Source organism: Artemia sp. Qi Xiang Cuo, chromosome 5 (assembly GCF_049724085.1).
Source record: "Artemia sp. Qi Xiang Cuo chromosome 5, ASM4972408v1, whole genome shotgun sequence".
Classification (NCBI taxonomy): domain Eukaryota; kingdom Metazoa; phylum Arthropoda; class Branchiopoda; order Anostraca; family Artemiidae; genus Artemia; species Artemia sp. Qi Xiang Cuo.
Genome location: NC_142798.1, coordinates 59,489,297 through 59,510,875, shown reverse-complemented (window position 1 = coordinate 59,510,875; position 21,579 = coordinate 59,489,297). Strand labels below are relative to the sequence as shown.

General features: G+C 35.9%; 1 protein-coding gene across 24 annotated transcripts in view; it reads left to right on the top strand.

Moving 5' to 3' along the window:
• Nucleotides 1-21,579, top strand: part of Zasp52 (Z band alternatively spliced PDZ-motif protein 52) — a 165,038-nt gene that overhangs the window by 49,213 nt on the left and 94,246 nt on the right. For 21 of the 24 annotated variants that reach the window (XM_089089779.1, XM_089089777.1, XM_089089787.1 and 18 more), the window contains exons 3-5: nucleotides 3,397-3,502; nucleotides 5,959-6,180; nucleotides 16,903-16,959. In XM_089089779.1, the coding sequence (XP_088945905.1) occupies nucleotides 3,397-3,502; nucleotides 5,959-6,180; nucleotides 16,903-16,959 (385 nt within the window). The remainder of the gene's footprint in view (nucleotides 1-3,396; nucleotides 3,503-5,958; nucleotides 6,181-16,902; nucleotides 16,960-21,579) is intronic. The other 3 variants (XM_089089778.1, XM_089089768.1, XM_089089782.1) reach the window with 3 other exon arrangements.

Genomic DNA, 21,579 nt, shown 5'->3' with positions numbered 1-21,579 from the left:
GAAAAGAAAATGAAAAACCTGAACAAAAATAGCCCGAATAAATGCAAACATTAAGCTGAGGGTCCTTGACTGATAATATTATTAGCAATTCGGATTTTTTTTTGTGTTTGGACCCTGCTTAGCAAACATGGTTCCTTCTATGGACCATGCGTTCTTTGAACCGAGTTTATTGCGAGCCAGGTCAAGCAACTGTTTCCTCTTTCTAGTTAAGTACTCCGAAACAAATACCTGTTTTCGCTAGGTTCGATCTAGCTGGGAAACGGATTTAGCAACCTCCTGGTTACGAAATACAACGCTAACGGGAGATACGTTAGAACTGTCCGGACTGGATGAAGATCGGAACCGACGAATGTTCAGTATGTGCGAATTTGCAAAATCCGGTAGTCCTATTTTGTCTCCGATAATTTCTTTTACTGCCGTCACAACGCTGACTCCTTGAGTTTGCTTTAAACCACTGAAAATAAGCGTGTCCAATCTCGTTTTTGGTCCATATAATCCATTTTCAATTCGATCACTTCAATTCTGTCCTCCAGGGTTCCAATTTGGTTTTTGAGCCCAGATAACATTTTTTCGAAAGAGCTGAACTTGAAAGTCAAGTTAACAACAACATGACTTGTATGAAGCTTTATAAATGCGTAAAAGCAAAAACAGACTTGCTCAACAGGGAAAATCTTTCAGAAAATATGGGTCATCATCTGCTTCTGCCCCAACAAGTTCCCATAATTGTTGACTTCATTTCTACTTCCCCATCTCAGAACGTCCTGACGAGGTCCCAGCTAGGTATGGCAACCCTAAACTCTAGAGAAACAAGCTTTGGCATCTTTCTTTAATTTGTCAATGCGTATGATCTTTATGTTTCCTTTCCAACGAATCATAGCAGCTTAGCAGATTCAGTGTAAAGTCTAGAACGACAGGAAAATGATGTTTCTAAAGATTTGAGAAACCGTGCCCTCTAAATTTTCCGACTCTTTTAGATTTTAGATCAATCAAGGAAGCGAAAATTGTTTGAATCGCGTCGTTTCCCCCAGAGTAATCCACCCGTAGTACCTAGTAATTTATTAAGTTGGGTATCAACCTAGGATGTACTTGACCGGTACATATACAAGAATTTGTTTTAGGGGTATCTTATTCAGAAAACGCAAAAAAGTCAAATTATAAAAAGATAAATTACAGGGAAACCGTATAGAATCACGACATCCTCCGGGCGGGGGGGGGGAGGGTCAACCCACCATGGACCATAGGAACTTGTGAAAAATGTGATCACAATAGTCTTGATGATGCATCAGAACTTTGAGGAATATTTTTCTAATTCTTCCTAAATGAAGAATCAGAAGAAGAACCGAAGGGATTGCACCTATGATCAAGGGATTTTCCGCTGTCTGTTAGCTTTGTTTATGGTTTGTGTTCTCTCCCTGTTTCCTGTAGCTCATACCCTGCTCCTACGACTCCGAGTCTGCATCCAGTTTTATCTTTATCCAAGTATCTCCATATTCTTTTAGATTACAAGAAGTGACCTAGTGCTTGATCGTTCGCTGTTATCGGAAAAAATGGAGAGTGGCTCGAAAATTGTCTTTTGAATTTAGTACGGTCTCATTGGTATAGCCTACTGCTATTAGTTGAAAAAAAATTTTAATTTCTTTTATCTGCCTTTGACATGTCATAAAATACACCTTTTCGCTAACCTTGTATTCACTTGATCTAGAAATTACTGAATTAGATTTGAATGACCCTAACATAATTTTTCTGGCTAGCCCTTCAAATTCACTTGTTGTGTAGGGTGGACTGGAATTTTCTCTTGGAACTTATTTCTAATTTTAGCAGTCTCATATTTCGGAACTCTCTGTTCTCGTTCCTTGATTGCGTTATTCTGATGAGCCGAGAGGCTTTTTTCCTTCCAAGTTGAATACTAAATAGAGAGAAAAAAGTAATGGGGACGAATATTGATAATTACGTAGTTTCAAGTAGGGGTTACACAGGGCTATATAGCTTCAAAAAAATATATTATTTTGGTTAGTCTAATAAACCATACTGCGAGATGCCACATAAATATACGGACATAATATTTTTTAATGTTTGTTCTTCATATTGCCACAGATACTTGGTTTAGCATGACCATAAGCAAAAGACGTCATTGCTTTCAAGGCTGTCAGCGTCTCTCACTTTTCTCACTTCAATTCGGTTCAGATGCGTAGCCGGATATTCATTTCGGGGTTTAAATATGAAATAACTCTTTTTTAAAGTTGAAAATCAAGTTAGTGTCTGTGGGAAAAGAACAGCAGTAGAAAAAAGTGATATTTTGTGAAATCTTAACTCTATCCGCGCTTATTTAACTTTATTTTCTGTACTTGCCATGACACCACTTCTACTTGTTGGGATTTTGTTATAAGCATTGCCACATGCCACATTTTCTTTCCAGGTTTTTTTTTCCACTGTCAATGTTTATTATCTGCTTGTTTTTTTTTTTTTTTTTTTTTTTTTTTTTTTTCGAAGTGTGAAATAGGAAAAAAGGCAAAAATTTAATGGTGAAATCATAATTTGGCAAGCTAGTGCGCCACAATTAAAATTCTGACAACCGTGAAAGTAAAACCGCTTAAAGTGGCACTGTAGCCTACTCTGCTAAATTTCACCTTTAAATCACTCTCCCTCCAATACACTCTAAATTCGTTTTAATATTGTCTATAAGCTTCCCAATTGCGCCCTCACAATCTTGAACTAAACTCTCTTGATTTAATGTCAACCAGTGAGGGAAGCATTGCTAGAATGCTTTCATTGTGAGACCTGGGTTCTGTAACTTTGGAAATGTCCACGTGTAACTTGGCCGTCATAGATTGAAACACATTCCTGCAACAAACATTTCTGAGGAGTTGATTTTTAAGCTACTAGCCTGAATGAAAATTAATAGCAATTCTTTTGCTTCAAATGACAGTAAGTAAAAAAATAGCGTAGCCTTCAAATTCACGGTAAAAAATCATTTTAAAGCACTTAGTTTTTATTCTTTAAAAACATATATTGTTTTGGGCTTTCAGTAAAGCGCTGATTTTCCTACGGCTAAATCGAAATCGTTTACAAATCGATACTGCAGGACTGATGACCAAATATGGTGAATTTAACTTTTGAAAGGGTTGGGCTTTTGACTTAAGGCGGCCAAACTGCCTACCAAAATTCTTCTTTTTTGTCTTTCGTAACAAAGGAAAAGAATGGAAAAGCTATTAAATATTGCAATGTTTTTACCTTATTTTCGAAAGGAAAACAGTAGGATTTCTTAAACTCTTTCCTCCCTCAAAAAAGGGAGGAAAGCCTTTCCTTTCCACCTAAAAGTTACTTCTTTTTTTTTAACTTCAATCCTTGTGAAATAACAAACGTATTAATTTATGATTACAACATCACACTTTGCAGGGGAAACATATGGAAGCCTGTCGTTACGCCATTGGCAGAACCTAAGATTCAACAGAACGGAGAACCGACAATTCTAACGAAGACGTCGCTCGCAGCCAACCAGCAGGTTAGACTCCTCCAGACTTTTCTTTCGTCTAGTATATGAGAAGCATTGTCGGTAAATTCTACTTCAAACTTGTCATTCTTCTTAAACTAAATATCAACTTTCCTCCATGAAAATGTATATTTAAGGAGTTTATTCCTTGGTTTCTTATTAAATCAAATGAAAATGTAAATTTTCAAACCGAAAAATTATTTTCAGTCCAATAAACAATTATGGAAGTTAATCTTCATTTTCCCATTTAGAAAATATTTCCTTCACAATCCCGAACAGAAGAATTTACAGGGGTTTGCCCCGTCTGTTTTCTTTTTCGACTGATTCTGACTGGGTTGTACTAGACTTTAGCTATAAACCTAAGTAATTTCTTCTGCTATTAACTATAAATGTTTACGTTTGTTGATAACGTGATCGATGAAAACTATTTCTAAAGCCAATGAATATGATTCATAAGCTTCTGTGCTTTGTAATCCAGATAACTACCGCCTCTCCTTTTGTCGAATTATGTAATGTATTTCGAAATTCAAAAATACAAAAAAAAAACTTTTTTTGTAGACATTATGTTTTTTTTTAGAAATAACAAAACAAAGAAAAGGATGAACAAAGGATATGAGGCATTATTCGAAGTTAGTGGGGCAAGGATTTTTTTCGATTTTTTTTTAAAATGAAGATTTAAAAAGTGAAAATTTTGAAATCTAGGGATGGTATCATTTTTTTATTTTTTATGAAAATTCCAAAAACAGGTATTTTTCAAAATCAAGGGGGCGGGGGAAATTCACAATTTTTATTTATTTTAGGTGAATGATTTCTTCAATGACTAAACCTGTACAGTACTTCGGTATGGAATCTTTAAAATAGAACAAACTTATCTGGAAACACACCAAATGGAACAGGGGGGTAAAGTAGAGAAGAAACAGGCATAAATCATGAAAACATAAGGAGATAAACAAGACTGATAAGATAGTAAAAGTGTAAAAGGAAAAGAGGAAATTTGTACCATGTCTACTCTCTTTATTTTATTCAGATAAAATAAATGGATATTCTTACTAGATCTAATTGGATATTTTTTAGGCTGTAGTACAAAAATTAAAGCTCAAAATTCAATAGCTTAAGAATTACAGTTCAAATTTTGTACTTCTGGAGTTCATAAGTTAATTTTCATGAAAATGACGTCTATTGTTTGTTGGATTTCCATATAGAAAAAAAAAATCCTAGTTTGAAACTGAAAGGTTTCCAAAAAGGATTTCAAAACCGGAAGGTGTGTCATTTGAAAAAGCTATTGGCAATAAAATTGTTCTTGTATAAGGGGCAGGGCACCTTATTTGTCTAGAATTAAAGAATTTTTTGAAATTTGTATGAATTTGAAAATAATATTTATCAATGAAGGGTGTCCAGGTAGGATTCCAAAGCTTGAAGATTTGCGAAAAAAAATCGTGACGATACAGTGGCTATTTATATAAAGGCACCTTTACCCTTCTCGAAATCAATGAATTTTGATAGGGGGTGTCAACGTGCAATTTCAAGTTTCAAAATGAATGTTTCTAAAACGTAGGAAAAATCAAAACTCGAGGGTTTATTACTGAAGAAATTATTGGCAATAATTTGGTTTGTGTAGGTGAACTTTAATTATCTCGAAAGCGGGAAATTCTGAAATCGGGTTTCCATAGAAATAAGTTTCTTATCGAATAGGGTGTGGAACTGTAGAATAAAGAGAAGCCGATAAAGTTGTTTTGTTTCAAAATAGGCGAAGCCTGTAAAAATGGAAGAACTGAAAGGCTGAGCAATTATGTTTATTTCGAAATCCTCAGATACTAACCAGTTCCAAAGAAGTTTGGTTTAGAAACAATTGTAAAGGCAAAGTTTAAAGGCTAGATAGATTTCTTTTCTTTTTTTTCTGGGGGGGGGGGGGGGTAGAACGCCCATAATTACCAGAAAAGTGTTAAGAGGGATAAGAACCCTTATGACCTAATTAGTTAGTTTGCTTACTATTGTTGGCCATTTCTGGAGTGGGTAGTATCCTAACCTGGAAGGAGGGAGGCAGTCTGAGTCACCTCTAAAAAGTGGCGGATCTAGGGGGGTGAGGGTAGCGCGCTCTCCCCTAACATAGTCTAAAGTAGTGTAATTTACTTAATTAACGCAAATTTGCTTTAATTAAACTTGCTCCTAACGTAAGTTTATCGGATCAAGCTATTTTACCACCACCACCACCCCACCCCTAAAAAATCCTGGATCTGCCCCTGCCTCTAAACGCTTCTCCTACCTGTATCCCTGTTTGTGGTTTTAGGGGCCAAGTAATGTGGGAATCTGTTAAATCAAATATGATCCCCAAAACATTTGGTTTTAATTTGACTTTTCCTTTGCATAATTCCAATTCTCTAGTTTGCTTAGTGGCATTTTTAATGAAATCGAAACTTTCATTCGAGAATCTTAAGCAAAATAAACCATTAAAGCCGAAATCCTTTTAGCCAAAGCTTCACATTCTCGGGAATTTCTACAATTCGACGCCTAAACCATATCTTGGGAGACGAGCGAGCCAGGATAAAGAAAACCATTTGCGTAGTTTATTTACTCAAAATGAAATAAAAAGCAATACAAATGATTCAGCGTGGCAAAAACGAATCGATGCTAGTGAAATCGATGAAGACAGATGTAATAGTGTATCATCTACAAGTAGTGAGAATAATGACGTAAGAGTTTTTTCTCGGCGAAGGGGCTTGTCTAGTTGGTGCTTGTTTAAAACGTGGTGATGGAAATATGGCTTTTTTGGTTATACAGCAGGTGTACGTGGTGTCTGTAATAGTGTGTCTATGTTGTGTCATGTTTGTTTTTCATAATGGGCTCAGTTGATGTTCGTATCCACCATGCTTATTAAATCTATAGTTGCCAAGTTTTCAAATCTTGGAGGGAGCTGGGAATCTTCACTCTAATCAAATCAGAATGAGGGCATAAAATACAAATAATAATTAATTCTTAAGAATCCTTTCAAGTTTTTTGGTATTTTGGGCTCTCTAGCACAATTTTGAGGCTTGACCTAGCCCTGCAGCACCTTTAAAACTGGACCATGGTGATGAATCCATTTTGAGTTTAATTGTTCTTACTTTTAAAAATGGCGTGATCAGTGGTTCCCAAGGTGACTGGGCTCCGACCCGTCTAATAAAAATTTACAATCTTGGGACCCACCTTTTTGCCTTTTTTTTACTAACGTTAGCAATATAAATAAAAGGCTGTTAAAATAAGAAACACGACTTAAATAATTTTTTTTATTACTTTTATAACTATACCTGCAAGTTTTTTTTTTGTTTTACAAAGTTAATTTTAGTCGCAGTGAGCATTGCCAAAAATCTAGCCTCACATAGATATGAGCTAGTAAAAGGAGGAAGACTTTCATAACTTCATTAAACAGGCAAGGATCAGTGGCGCCAATTCACGAAAATGTAGGGGGGGGGGGCAAGGATTTTTTTTTTTATTTTTTTTTTAATTAAGATTCAAAAAAAAGAACAACAATTAACAAATAGACCTAAAACAGGGGGTAGTGGCGAGGTTGCTGCTTGGCGAAATCGTCGACTAATCTATCCAAATCCAGTTTCTTTACCTCCTCTTTTTCAACGGCCATTATCATGAGATCACTGGGTCTGTCGTTTCCCATCGTCGATCGCAGATAGTCTTTCACACGCCCTAATGCCGAGAAGAATCGTTCATTACTGGTAGTGGTCACAGGCAAAGTAGCAACTAGCTTCATCAGTTTTAGCACTGCAGAATAGGCAACTGGGAGGTCGGATAAGATTTCGATAGCTCGAAGAAGATCCATTTTTGAAATATCACTTTTTGACAGATGCAGCTTCCCAAGAGAAAGCTGGGATTCTATGGCATGGTCGTCAACACCGAGAATCTCTTGATAATGACACATAACTCTTTCCACTTTTGAAATTTCGAGAAAATTGGAACTTGAGGGGTCGATGGCAGATAAAGCGTCGAGCAGAGGCATATTCTGCATGAAACGTTGGTCCATCTCACTCGTGAAACAATCTATTACCTCAAAGTACAGAAGTTTACCGCAGTCTGATTTAACTGGCTGACTGATATTGCGTTTACCGGTTGTTGAGTTTGAAAGAAAGGCTTTGAGACGAATGGAAATGGCTTGACTTCTCTCGTTTCGAGCACTGGTTTTAGATTGTGAAGATTTCGATTCCTGGACATCGTTTAAAGCTAAGAATTCAGATATGTTTTTGCTTAAGTTGTTCAATTCGTTATCATTTCTAAGCTTTTGGAGTGTCTCATATGTCCCAGAAATCAGCGCAAGTGCCTTATAAATAAAGAAACTTCCGGATTGAAGTTGCTCTGATAAACAATTTACAATGACTAATACTTTTTCCATTATTTGTAAAGTTGAAACAAAAGAGGCAGAGTTGATTTTGTCCAGTAGTCCTTTTGCTTCACACTCTGCCTTGCCGTTGGAACTATCAGAGACTGCGGCAAGCACAGCAACAATACAATCAAATCTGGCCTTCACCTTCGAAATAGAGCGGACTGCGTAAAACCAGCGAGTCTGGACGGTCCTCTCTAGCTCCAAGACTTTTTGCTCGCTAATACACTGGAATTCCACAAATAGCTCGTGACGATTATTGCTGCATGATATAAATGCGTAAAGTCTTTGCACCACAGAGAAAAACTCAGAAAGTTCGCTGATATTTTTTAGGCAGTCAGTCAAAACCAAGTTCAATCTGTGGGCGTGACAGTGTACATAAACTGCATGAGGCACCTTCTCCCTAAGCTTTGCTTGAACTCCGTTCAAGTCCCCACTCATAACGGATGCGCCATCATAACATTGGGCAATACACAGCATCGAATCTACGCCAAGCATTTCTATAGTTTCACAAATCGAGGTGGATAAGCTCTCGGCGTCTAATTTGTGCATGTGATAGCAGCCGATTGGTCGCTCCACTACTTTCCCGTTTGATATATACCTGAGTAGGATCGCTAATTGTTCTTTTCTAGAAACGTCTTTTGTCTCGTTGACATGAATAGCAAACTAATTAGCTGATTTTACTTCTGAAATAATATCTTGGCACAAGGCATTTCCTATCAGTGTAACTGCCTCATTTTGGTACTGATGACTGCAATAGTGACCATATCGGCGCTGTAACTTGGCCTTCAGCTTTTCGTCGCCTTTAGACGTTTACTCCATCAATTCAACCAAATTACCCCGGTTTGCAGATGTTTCTGATTCGTCATGACCCCTCAAAGCAAGACCCTGGCGGCCAAGAAAGCAAATAGCGCGAAAAATGTACTTCACATGATCTCTATTTTCCTGAACCTCTTGAGATCTGGACTGAATTAAGTCATTCGCTATAGATTTCGAAGTACCAGTACTCATTATCTTAAATTCCGTCCATGCTGACATACAATGCCTATGTCTTTTAGAACCATCATGTTGCTTTAATAGAGCAGAATTGTTTTTCCACTTGCGAAATCCTGACTCAATAAAAGCCCTTTTTCCAGCAGTTTCTCTAGTCCTTAGAGTCCCCATAGAAAAATGGCGGGAAGCAAAACAAAACAGGAAATTCAAGTTCTTTGAGTATTCAATCCATTCATAAGTCTTATAGTAATGTGCACTGAATTTCCTTCCGTTAGAACTGGAATCCGGATATCTCTCAAGAATAGGTTGAGCTGGTTTGTCGTGATGCGTCCTACAGATATCTGAGAGAGTTTCTTGACTGCTACTGGAACCCGCAAGGGGTTCAGCGATGCAGACCGAACTTTCATGTTGATCTGAGCCATTTATTGTTCCGCTTGTTTCCGAAATTATGTCACAGGTGGGGGAATTTATCTCAACTAACCCGAGACTTTGGGCGCTGACACTATTGCCAGTTTCTTGCACTAAAGTTTCTTGATTTTTCTTCCGCATTTTCACCGAAAAAAAATCCAAAGTTTGTTGTCGCTTTTTACTCATAGTTAAACGAGTAGTAGACAATGACTTCACTCAGACACGGCAAGAGAAGAACTGAAGAAACACGTAGAAACTCACTTAGAAAATCACTCCCATACTCCACGGTGAAACTACCCCGCTTAGAAACCCCATAAACCAATCACTTACATTTCCTGCTCACGACAGTCCCATACACTCCACTGGGACTAGTTATCCCATAAACTATTCTACAACGTCAAGAATCTGCTGACCAAAACCCCTTGAAACCCTAGAACACATTTCCTTTCACAGCTACTAAAAAAGGCAATATACAAAACTCATAGTTTACAACGAATTCTTCACAAGAACAATAACAAACGGGTACTGACCACATGAAGCTTAGTTTTGAATGAACCCTACTCGAAAATAAAATAGTGTAGACACGCTCGCTCTTAGACATTTCAAAACAAGATTATATAATTAGGGCACCAGTTTGTTGGTCGTATTTATTGGACCAGTCGCTGGTTTAATATAGCACATAGCTAAAATAGAAAATAGCTGTGAAATATAAATAAGAAGGTAATTTTCAAAGTGTAGGGGGGGGGCCATGCCCCCCCCCTGCCCCCCTAATTGGCGCCTCTGGCAAGGATAGTTATCAGCAACTGAGTGTTAGAATTTTGATAACTGCTTACGATTAAAACTTTTTAGTGACGTATCTTCTTGTAAGTCAGTGAGTTCTTTACTTGCTTTTGTTGACATGCTAGTTGGTAAGTCGTCTTGAAATGGGTTACAAATCCAACTCAACGAACTAAGCTTTCTCATCTCTTCCCCAAAATAGTCGTCAAAATAATTTTTTAGCAGCGATGAATGACTGAAAATTACAGACAGTAGGTTCATCTTAGGCTGCACTTGATTTTCAATAATAAAAGTTTCAAATTTGATCGTTAAATGCAAAAATGTCTGATCTGTTTGAACCTTGCAAATACAAATTGATTTTGTTTAATTTGGAAAAAATATCTGTCAAATAAGTGAACTTGAGAATGAATTCGTTCTTCCAATAGATATTTAATATTTTCAGTTTTTCCTCCCAAGTAAATTGTAACTTTATTACGCAATTCCACTAATCGTGTCAGTACTTTCCAGAGTGGCCAGATGGGGCACATTTCCGCCATTTTGGCGTTTTTTGGGTTTTTTTTAGGTGGTTTGCATGAATTTTTCAAATCGGGGCTTTTTTTTGGAAAATTTATGGTAAATCGTTCATTCGGCGTATTTTCACTAGAATAATGGATATTTTGCCGCATTTTTACTTTTATGGCGGCGCAACTTTAAACCAGACATCTGGTAACAAGTACAGAAATAAATTGGATATGTCAATCTCACTGCGATTAAAGTAACTAAAGTTGAAGTTGATGCTGAAAGTGTAATGAAAAAAAAAATCGGAAACAAATTTCCCATTGAAATAACTTTGTAAAAAAACTTGCAGGTTTTTTAGTACCGGCAGGTCTCCTGGTACTTATATATTATATTGTATATTCACATATTATACTATCTCTTTAAACGAGCAATAATTGTGTATGCATGTATTTATATGTATTGTTATGTAAGAAATAAAAAATTATTTAAATCGCGTTTCTTATTTTAACAGTCAAATTCATATTCGTAACACTTGTATTTTTTTTAATTTTAATTAGAACAAGCAAGTTCCACTACTCGCCACTACGGAATTTGAGCATTAACAATATTAATGCTCGCGACCGCGATCCACTCAATATTCGCTCGTGACCCAGTCAATATCCTCTCGACAATATTCGAGATGATAGTATTTAGAGCTTCTAATAATTTTCGCGCTGAAAGTCCACAGCGCAAATTTTATATTTGAAATTAAATATGAAAAAAGGTAGATGGTACTAAACTATCCCATGATCAATTATCCTCCATAACTAAACTGCAGTTAAATTTAAGAGCTATATTCAAGCCATATTGAATTTTTTTATTTATTTTTCTTGAAGAAAAATAACGTTGAAAATTGCCTTTAAACTTTTTTTGCAACACTGGTCGTTTTTGAACCAGTGCTGGTACTTTTCAAAAATTTAGTTTGCATTGTCAATTTGAATCAGAGTCAACCCATTCAAGGGACTTTTATGCTTTTTATAATCTTGGTATGCTTGCGTGAGTGTTGTACATTAGTTTAAACTTTGATTTTATAACATGAGCAGGCCTTCTGTGTGATATGCGAGGGTTGATCATTTTATGCAACAATGCTGTTACTTTAAAAAAACTGAAAAAGTTGTAAAAATGAGCTATTTATGACCAATTTTGTAAGAATAGGAAATTAAATTCTCTGCTACCTATCTAATGTTACATTTCTAGTCGTACAAACTTTTGAGTAATATTTTCTGGTGATATCATGGTTGCAACTATGGACTGAGATTATTTTTGTCCTTATCATAAAGTCCTGTGACTCAAAATGACTAACAATATTTTTTTTTTTCATCCCATTCTATTCATATGTGATTTTTGTAGCATCAGTCGATACTTCTCGTGAAAGTTTAGGACTCTAATAAACTGTTTCAAACAATAAACATTAGACCTGGTTTTTGCTGCTGACAGCTTACTTCTCTGATCTTACATCATTCTGCTCTGATTATTCTTTTTTGCTTAATCAAAGTTCTAAGATCTTAAGAGCTCTCTGGTCTCAGCCGAAAGGCCTTAGATTTAAATTTTTCTGCGAGGTAGAACATTGAATGAAGGACTCAAATGATATCCTTACTAAAGTCCTTACTCCCCTGGTGAGAGAAGAATAAATTTTGATTTTCTGAAATTTTGGCCTGATAAGCAAGATCAGCCCCCAAATTTTCTTAAAAATGGCTTCTTTCAAAAGACGTAAGATGGTAGGAGATGGTCTAGCCAAAAACGGGCCTGTTGTAGCACGTGATTATTTCGAAATATTATTCACATTAAGCCAAGGCCGTAGCCACGATTTCTTTTCCGAGGGGGTTTTACTCAAAGTTTTTTTTTCGGGGGGTGTTTTACACACAAAAAAAAAACTCAAAAAACGCATACAAAATTTGTTTATATCCATTTTTGTTACGTTTTTACGAGTCAAACAAACATTTCAGGGGGGGGGTCAAACCTCCCCCCCCCTGTGGATACGGCCTTGCATTAAGCTTTATGAATCAAATTAAGCTTTATAATGCTTTATAAAGCCTTATAGATTTTTTTCTGAGTTCTCCAAGAGAAAAAAAAGAAGTGTGGTCACAGCGCTCAAGTGTCAAGTAGAAAGAAACACTTGCAGAGTCTACTTTAAAAAAAGGTATTTGAGAATAATTGAAAACCAATATTAGAGAGTTTTTAGTGAAAGCAGTCACACTTATTCTGTAGTTATATTTAATCTATACGACTTTGTCATTCCGTTTTTTAGGTTTCTCTCTTGTAATATCATATCTCAAAATCGTAAGTTGCTTATTGTTATACTATATCCTGTGTAAAACCAAGATATTAATGTATTAATTTCATGACGATTTTCATATCAGTATTTCTTTCATGTCAGTTTTACAAAAGTGGAATACTTTTAGAAAAATAATGTCAAAGAAAAATAACTTCGCTGAACTAAGTTCTCTTGGAGCTCCTTACCTAAAAAATTACAAAATAAGAAGTAAATAATTTGAATATTCTGAACATTTTTATTTTCATCAAATTATTGCTTGTAAATAATATAATTATTTTTTCAATATATAGCCTATATAAACTCTAATAAAATTAATCCACGAAATAGGTTTGTTTAAAACAGAAATCAGACTTGTGATATTCCAAGGGCGTCGTTTGAGGGTGGCAAGGGCAGAGGCGGATCCAGGATTTGTTTTAGGGGGGGGGGGGGTGCAAAACAGGTTGATCCGATAAACTTGCGTTAGGAGCAAGTTTAACTAGCGCGAACTTGCGTTAATTAAGTCAACTATACTACTTTAAACTACGTTAGGGGGGGGGGCGCCCCCTCGCCCCTCCCCTGGATCCGCCACTGGGCAAGGGGGGGGGGGGGGCAGTTGCCCCGGAATAATGCGGAGAAAAAAATATTATACATCCCATGCCCTTTGACTAACCAGATATGGATCCCTCTTGCCCTTCAATAAAAATGCTGGAGATTCGCCCCTGCCCAGAGTTACTGACTCAAAGGATTGAAAAAAAAAGAAATAAAGAAAGTATTTTACTTGAAATTTGACTCCCGTTAATATCTTCTTAAGATTACTTGCTAGTCGTATATGCAACTTTGCTTCATGACATTCTTTTCTGAAATTTTGACAACAGATACGTCATCTTATGATAATCATTTTCTGTTTCATATCATATTACCGAGCTCTGGCAATTTCTATGCGGATCATCTGGAAATAATTTGACGATCGCAAAATTCCATCATAAATTGCTTGTAGAGAACTTAGGTTTTAATTTGCTGAATAGAATAAATTTTGTTACAATTTTTTCCACGTTTAGATCAGGAAATATAAACCAGACGTGCAACCTGCCCATTTTCCGAGAAGTCTAGTTTCGATTCAATCATGAACAAAGTTTAAGTTTACATTGAAGTCGTATGAAGATTAAACATTTTACGTTATTAGGCAAATAAATGATTTAATATCGCAAGTAAATAATTTATAGGAACTATATGTAGGTTCTGGAGAAAGCTGGTGAGCATAGAGATGTGCCGGTAATACTAATATTTCTTTATGTTACCATGCCATCTATGTCGGCCCATTAGATAAGCAATGCCCATAAAAAAAAGTCTTAGCAGCATGTGGTGGGTGAAATATCTTGTTGACGGTGGATCATTCGATCTGGTATTGGTCTCGTAGCCAATGAAAGCATTGTGCATCATCTCAACTAATAGCTGTAATTTAGAGCCTTATTCGATAAGAACATAGAGGATATCTAATCTGTCCATTCATTAGTATATGATTTCGTTTTAGAGACCAGAAATCTGGGTACATAAAAAAAAAGTGCTGGTGATAATCCCACCTACAGCCCAAGGCCGTTTCCAGGGGGAGGGGGTTCCCCGGTTTGAACCCCCCCCCCCCCCCCCCGAAATTTTGACCGAGTCGAAAATTAGTAAAACCTAGGTAAAAATCAGTAAAATTAGTCGAAAACTGAGTCAAAAATTAGTAAAACCCCCCCGAAAAAGTCAAAAATTAGTACCCCCCCCCCCCGAAAAAAAAATCCTGGATCCGTCCTTGCTACAGCCATCTAATCTGTTCAGATTTAATATTTGTGCAACCTATTGTTCAATGATGTTAAACTGCTCGATTTTTTTCTGTAAATTAGCTGATTCACCTTAACTATAGAAGGGAAGACGACTCGCATTAAACGTTTCTAAGAAAATTAAAGATTAAAATAGAATCATTCTGGTGATTGTCACCTGCGCAAGGCCGGACCCAGGGCAAAATATTGGGGGGGGGGCAATGTTACAAGGGCGCCAATAATCTACCAAGTTAACAAGTTTATTAAAAAAATGAAAAACTGAAAAAACGGAATGCGGGTGCCAGGAAAATCGGGGGGGGGGGCGGCCCCCTGGATCCTCCAGTGCACCTACGAGCAACATAATGTACGTGGCATAATGTAAAATTTTTATCTTACATTCTCATGGATTCTGCAGCATTAAATCAAATAGTAAATACGTTATTATCGTTATAATTCTTGGTCAACATGCCTGAGACTCTAGGCAGGCATGCCTTTCCAAAAACTAACAAACAAGTATGTGTCCAATAAGAGAGTCATGCATACTCCCGCCATTTACCCGTGCCCCAGCCATGTAAACATTTGCCTCTCAATTAATTGGACTATCTGTCTTGGCTTTTCTCTGTCTACAATTAGCCATGTCTTGATGCAACCTATGCAATCTGCAAAATACTTGATAACTTCAATTCAAAGTTATCCGAGTCCGTTGATTTTGAATTGAAATTATCAAGTATTTTGCAATAGGTTGCATAGGTTGCATCAAGACATGGCTAATTGTAGACAGAGAAAAGCCCAGACAGATAGTCCAAGTAATTGAGAGGCAAATATTTAAATGGCTGGGGCACGGGTATATGAGGCATTGCTATCCAAAGAAAATACTCCGTATATTGAGTTATTATTATTTCTTGTTAGAAGATTCCAAAAACATCGACTTTTGAAGATCCAAGTTGCACATGAATGAATACGAATAGGGATTCTGTGTAGAAGTATAAAGCGTGGACAAAGGAGTATAAAGGAGCAAAAGAGCATAAGTGTGGAACAAATTAACTTTTTTTACAGAAGCTCCTAGTTGAAATTAACTAGAAGTTCTCTTCCCATTACAATTTTGTAACTCCAATTAGCAATTGTTAGACTAATTTGTAGGGCTAAGAAGTTACTTTCAATAGATGAGAAAGATCAACGAAAACAAAGCCAATTCGTCCACTGCTGCAACGTAAAGAAAACAGATAGTTTTAGAGCTGGTCAGTAATTGTTCGTATATCTTGACCGCTTCACGTCTTAGAGATTAGTTCATAAATGTAGGCTAGTTTGAATTTTCAACTATGTTATTTTTAAGTGTTAAACTGTATTCAAGTTTTCAACGTATTTAAATGTATAAATGTAGTTTATAGATCCTATGTAGTTTCATGAGAAAGCTGGTGAGTATGAAGATGTACTGGTAATACTGGCGTATTTTTTGTTACCTGACGTTCTGTACTGGCCCAGTAAATAAATGATGCACGTCTAGTAAACCTTACACATTATATGGTGGGTAGAATATCTTGTATGTCGGTTTAAAATTTTGTTTTCATTGTATTTTGATTTTTCAATTATATTCACAAATTTTTGGTTTAAACTTTGCTGGGTGTTGGTATTTCAGGGGTGTAAAAAAGTTGTCTTGATCCTTGATGTTACCGAGCTCTTCTTATAATTGTAAGAAATAAATGAATTTTGTAGCTGGAATAAAAAGTCTTTAATCTTATGTATCAATAGACCGTGAGCAACATCCCCAAACTTGTCCCCATGTGTATTTATCTGCTATAGAATTTTGCCACATTTAAACAGATATACTTGTATTTATTTTTCTGGTACTTGTTTCGATTGTTATGGAAACGTTTTTGCATAACCTCATCACTGGAATCAAATGCCGCGCCCTGCAGCGGATTGGTGCACCTGAATTTGAACTTTGGTCCCTTACTAACAAGCAGAGATCAATCTCATCGTATCACTACAGCACAAATAGACACAAAACAATTCTACGTGGCTACATATAGTTCTATGTAAATGTAGCAGCATTTACTATAGAGATGCTTCTTCCTTTTCTCATTAGCGTCACTACAAGATAGAAAGGAAGTTCCAATCCCAAAGAAAATCACTTAGGCTCTTAATTCTTTCGGTTCACCGCAAATTAAGCATGTCTGTTTAAGCAACAGATATGGCAATGAAAACACACCCACGTGCTCGTAATGAAGACCATCTGTCTAATTGCTAATGCCAATTCTACATTTGTTAAAATTTCTAGGCTCCCAGACACGTCGGTTCGGCGCATAATCTACAGCCTGCACCTTTTGGAAAAAAGGTTTGATTTAGAAGCAAAATTGTATTTCTTTGGGTGTTTCTCTCTATTTTGCTTTCAATCTACGCTGCTCTCTATCATTTGCAGTTATATGTATATTTGACTCTTACTTTTATTTTCTTTCCTGCTTTTAACGCTTATATCTTGAATATTATTTTTTATATGTATATTTTTAAACTATGCTTTCTTCTTTTCGAGCTTCTTTTATGCTTAATATTTAATTTACTGGTTAATTATTTTAACAAGGATATATTTTGTATGGTAAATAAAAGCAGGACTAAGGGGTAAATAGTAAGGGTAAATAAAAGTAATTCCGTGGAAGTTTCCCGTGGTCGTTCCTTTTCCAAATACCCCAAGAACTTCAACTGTAGTTGGTTAGCTCTCCTATGGCTAAGCAGTACCCTTACTAGTCAGAAAAATAAATGCTTCCTATGGGTCTATATTACTTAAGTAGAAACCGTGGACGTGATTCCATGTTTAATACGGCCCCATCTTCTGTCCCGTTTTTTTGTATGCTTAACCTGGACCCAATTTTTTCTGTTAGAGCATCATGTTTCTATACTTGTTTTATATAACAAATTCTTAACGTAACATGTTCTTTTTAATAGTAGTACTTGCTTTAGTGGGATGAACATCTATTTTGGAAAGTCGAGTAAAAGAAAATAACTATATTTTAGTGTTTCACTCTGTTTTACCAAGGCACCAACAATTGTTGCTTCTTCACCCGCTGTTTTAATCAAGAAATAATTCTTTCCAAAATGAAGGTGGTCTGATATAAGATTAAGTAAAATTTAATAGAAAATGCTGCCTAGTTCTGAGACAAATAAAATTTAGCTTCTCTTTTGTAGGGTTTCAATTTTGGTTCTAAGAAGGTGCATTACAAGAAATTAACCTAAAGAAACTAAAAAAAAAAAAAAATCACAATGTAGAAAATAAATGTAGTTTATTTAATATCTTAAAAAGAGGGAAACGTGCAAGTAGCTCCTAGTAAAATTTTCTGAAATCATTGTGCTGTAAATTAATTAAAAAAAACTTTCCGAAAAATAAGTTTTTCAAAGAAAAGTAAAGGCCATTTTAAACTTAAGCTCACGAGATACAAATACCTGTTAAAATTCAAACTCAAAACGACCAGAAATTACTATTCGAGAATCAATGAAACCCAAAACGAACAGAAATTAAATGAACAATCATAGCAAAAAAATACAACAAGTAATAATATAAATGAATAAATAGATCTTAAAGGGAGTAATGCTTAGATTGAATATGAAAATCAAGCTTAAAACGAAAACAAATATTTTGCTATCAAAGTATAAATGAAACTTAAAACGAACAGAAATTAAATAACAATCAATGCGAACAAACATACAATATATTTAATGTAAATGAATAAATAAATCTTAAAACGAGTGAAACTTAAATTGAATATGCAAATCAAGTTTGAATCGAATAAAAATAACTCATACAAGAGTTTGGGTATTGTCTCACTGCAGAAGCCTAAAACCTACTGCGTCATTGGCACTTTACTGAAAACAATTCTTTGGAATATTTTCACTTTTATAACTTTAAGAAATCAAAAATTAATTAAGATTTTAGGGAATAAATATCAGCATATGTATATTAAATTGACAATGCACATTTTTTTTCAATACACTCATTTGAATTTTTTTCAGTAAAGTACAAAGTATATTCTGGCTTTTAGAAAGCATAAGGGTTTTGAACCCTACTCACATTAATTTATGCTCGTTTTGAGTTTGACTCTAACATTTATTTTAATTTTTGTTCGTTTTGGGTTTCATTTATTTATTGATACTGATTTGAGGTAGTTGTATGCTTGGTAGATTATATGATAGTCCGGACGCCAGGTGTTGAAAATGTGAACATTTATTGTTATTTAATTTCTGTTTGTTTTATGTTTCATTTATACTTCAATAGCAAAATATTTGTTTTCGTTTTAAGCTTGATTTTCAATTTCAATCTAAGTATTACTCGCTTTAAGATGTATTTATTCATTTATGTTATTACTTGTTATATGTCTTTTGCTATGATTGTTTATTTAATTTCTGTTCGTTTTGGGTTTCATTTATTCTTGAATAGTAATTTCTGGTCGTTTTTATTTTGAATTTTAATAGGTATTTGTATCTGTTCAGCATTGGTTTGAAATGAATTTTATTTTTCTTTGAAAAACTTATTTTTCATAAAGTTTTTTTTAATTAATTTTTGTTCATTTTTTATTACTTACTGTCCGATTATTCTTGACTTAAAAAACGGATCTAGAATTTTCAGTTTAAATCGAATGAGGCTTTTTTCAAAGTCTATACGATTAACTCTTTGATAAAAACCTTATATATGAACAATAGACAGCTTGCATAACTTATGGACAGCGATTGACAACAATGATTGAATTGAAAAAATAGCTCCAATAAGGGGGTTTAGACCACTTCACTTGCTGACAAAAAGGGATCACGACTGTTTGGAATTGACCTTAAAAGGATTTTGTGTGCCAAAGCAATTTTGCATCTATCACAGAATATGTATTTTAACGTTATAATTGGATAATTATAACAGATTTCCTATGTGTTCTTCCCATACAAAACCCCTTCCCATAAGTTATAAACCCCCCTTAATAAGTTATACCCAGGGCATAACTTACTACGCCTACCCCTGGGCCCTGGTGGGCTGTGTCGACACCGGAGTTTTTTGTTATCAGAACTTTGAACTATTTTAACAAAATGTCTATCTCAAAATTTTTATCTGATGCATTTAGGGCGGGGAGGAGGGAGAGGGGCTAGTTGCCCTTCAATCTCTTTTGACTCTTAAAAAGTGAACAAGAACTTTCAATTTACAATCAAATGACCCCTCTCTAGAGTTTATACGAGCATCCCTTTCATAAGAAATAATATGAAGGATTCGGAGAATCCTTAAATTACAACCCTTGCCCTGAGGGCTTTGGGGGAGTTGTAATCCTCAAAGATCTAATTTCCAGAACTTAAAACTACGTTTAACAGAATGGCTGTCTTAAAATGTTGATTGGATGTGTTTGGGGAAAAGGTGGGCGTGAGAGGGGGGTTAGTTACCCTCAAATCACTTTCGACTATTACAAAGGGCACTAGCCCTCGGAATTTCCAATCGAATGAGCCTTTTTGAAGTTCCTACGACACCGCCTTCTATAAAAACCTTATATGCCCCCAGGGCATAACTTAAAACCCTTGCCCTGAGGGTTGTGGGGGCTTTTCCTCCTCAAAAACATATTTTCTATCTGGAAATCAACTACGCTGAACAAAATGGCTATCTCAAAATTTTGATTGGATGTGTGTGATGATGGGCGTGGGGGGGGGGGCCTAGTTGCCCTCCAATCACTTTCGACTATTAAAAAGGGCACTAGCCCTTTAATTTCCAATCGAATGAGCCTTTTTTGAAGTTTCTACGAGAACGCCTTCTATAAAAACCTTATATGCCCCCAGGGCATAACTTAAAACCCTTGCCCTGAGGGTTGTGGGGGAGTGTCCTCCTCTAAAATATATTTACTATCTGCAAATCAACGACGCTGAACAAAATGGCTATCTCAAAATTTCGATTGGATGTGTTTGGGGACAGGAGGGGCGTGGGGGGGGGAGGGGCTAGTTACACTCCAATCACTTTTGAGTATTAAAAAGGGCACTAGCCCTTTAATTTCCAATCGAATGAGCATGTTTTGAAGTTTCTACGACAACGCCTTCTATAAAAACCTTATATGCACCCAGGGCATAACTTAAAACCCTTGCCCTGAGGGTTGTGGGGGAGTTTCCTCCTCAAAAATATATTTTCTATCTGGAAATCAACTACGCTGAACAAAATGGCTATCTCAAAATTTTTATTTGATGTGTTTGGGGAAATGATGGGCGTGGGGGGGGGGGGGGCTAGTTGCACTCCAATAACTTTCGACTATTAAAAAGGGCACTAGCTCTTTAATTTCCAATCGAATGAGCCTGTTTTGAAGTTTCTACGACAACGCTTTTTATAAAAACCTTATGTGCCCCCAGGGCATAACTTAAAACCCTTGCCTTGAGGGTTTTGGGGGAGTATCCTCCTCAAAAATATATTTTCTATCTAGAAATCAACTACGCTGAACAAAATGGCTATCTAAAAATTTTGATTGGATGTGTTTTGGGAAATGATGGGCGTGGGGGGGGGGACTAGTTACACTCCAATCATTTTCGACTATTAAAAAGGACACTAGAACTCTTGATTTCCAATCGAATGAGCCCCCTTCTAAGTTTCTACGACGACCCCTTCCATATGAAGTGCCTCTGGGGAAAAAAAAATAAATAAATAATAATAATAAAACATTGGAGCTGTATGGCTTTTTTTTATCGTTGCCTCTGATAACGATAAAAATTGCATCATGCACTATCTTCAACAATTGTAAAAATAAGTTGGCGATTACGAGCGTTTTAGCTGACGTATTTAAATATGTTACGGATTGTAATTTATCGCTTCATTAAGTAAGGAGGAACACGTTCTTGTAGGAATCAAAACTCTAAAATTATAATAACAATCAATTTACTCTGTAAGATTTTGAATATCACAGAACATAGTGCAGAAGTTTCAAGCCCCTATCCAAAAAAAAAAAAAATTTCTATATTT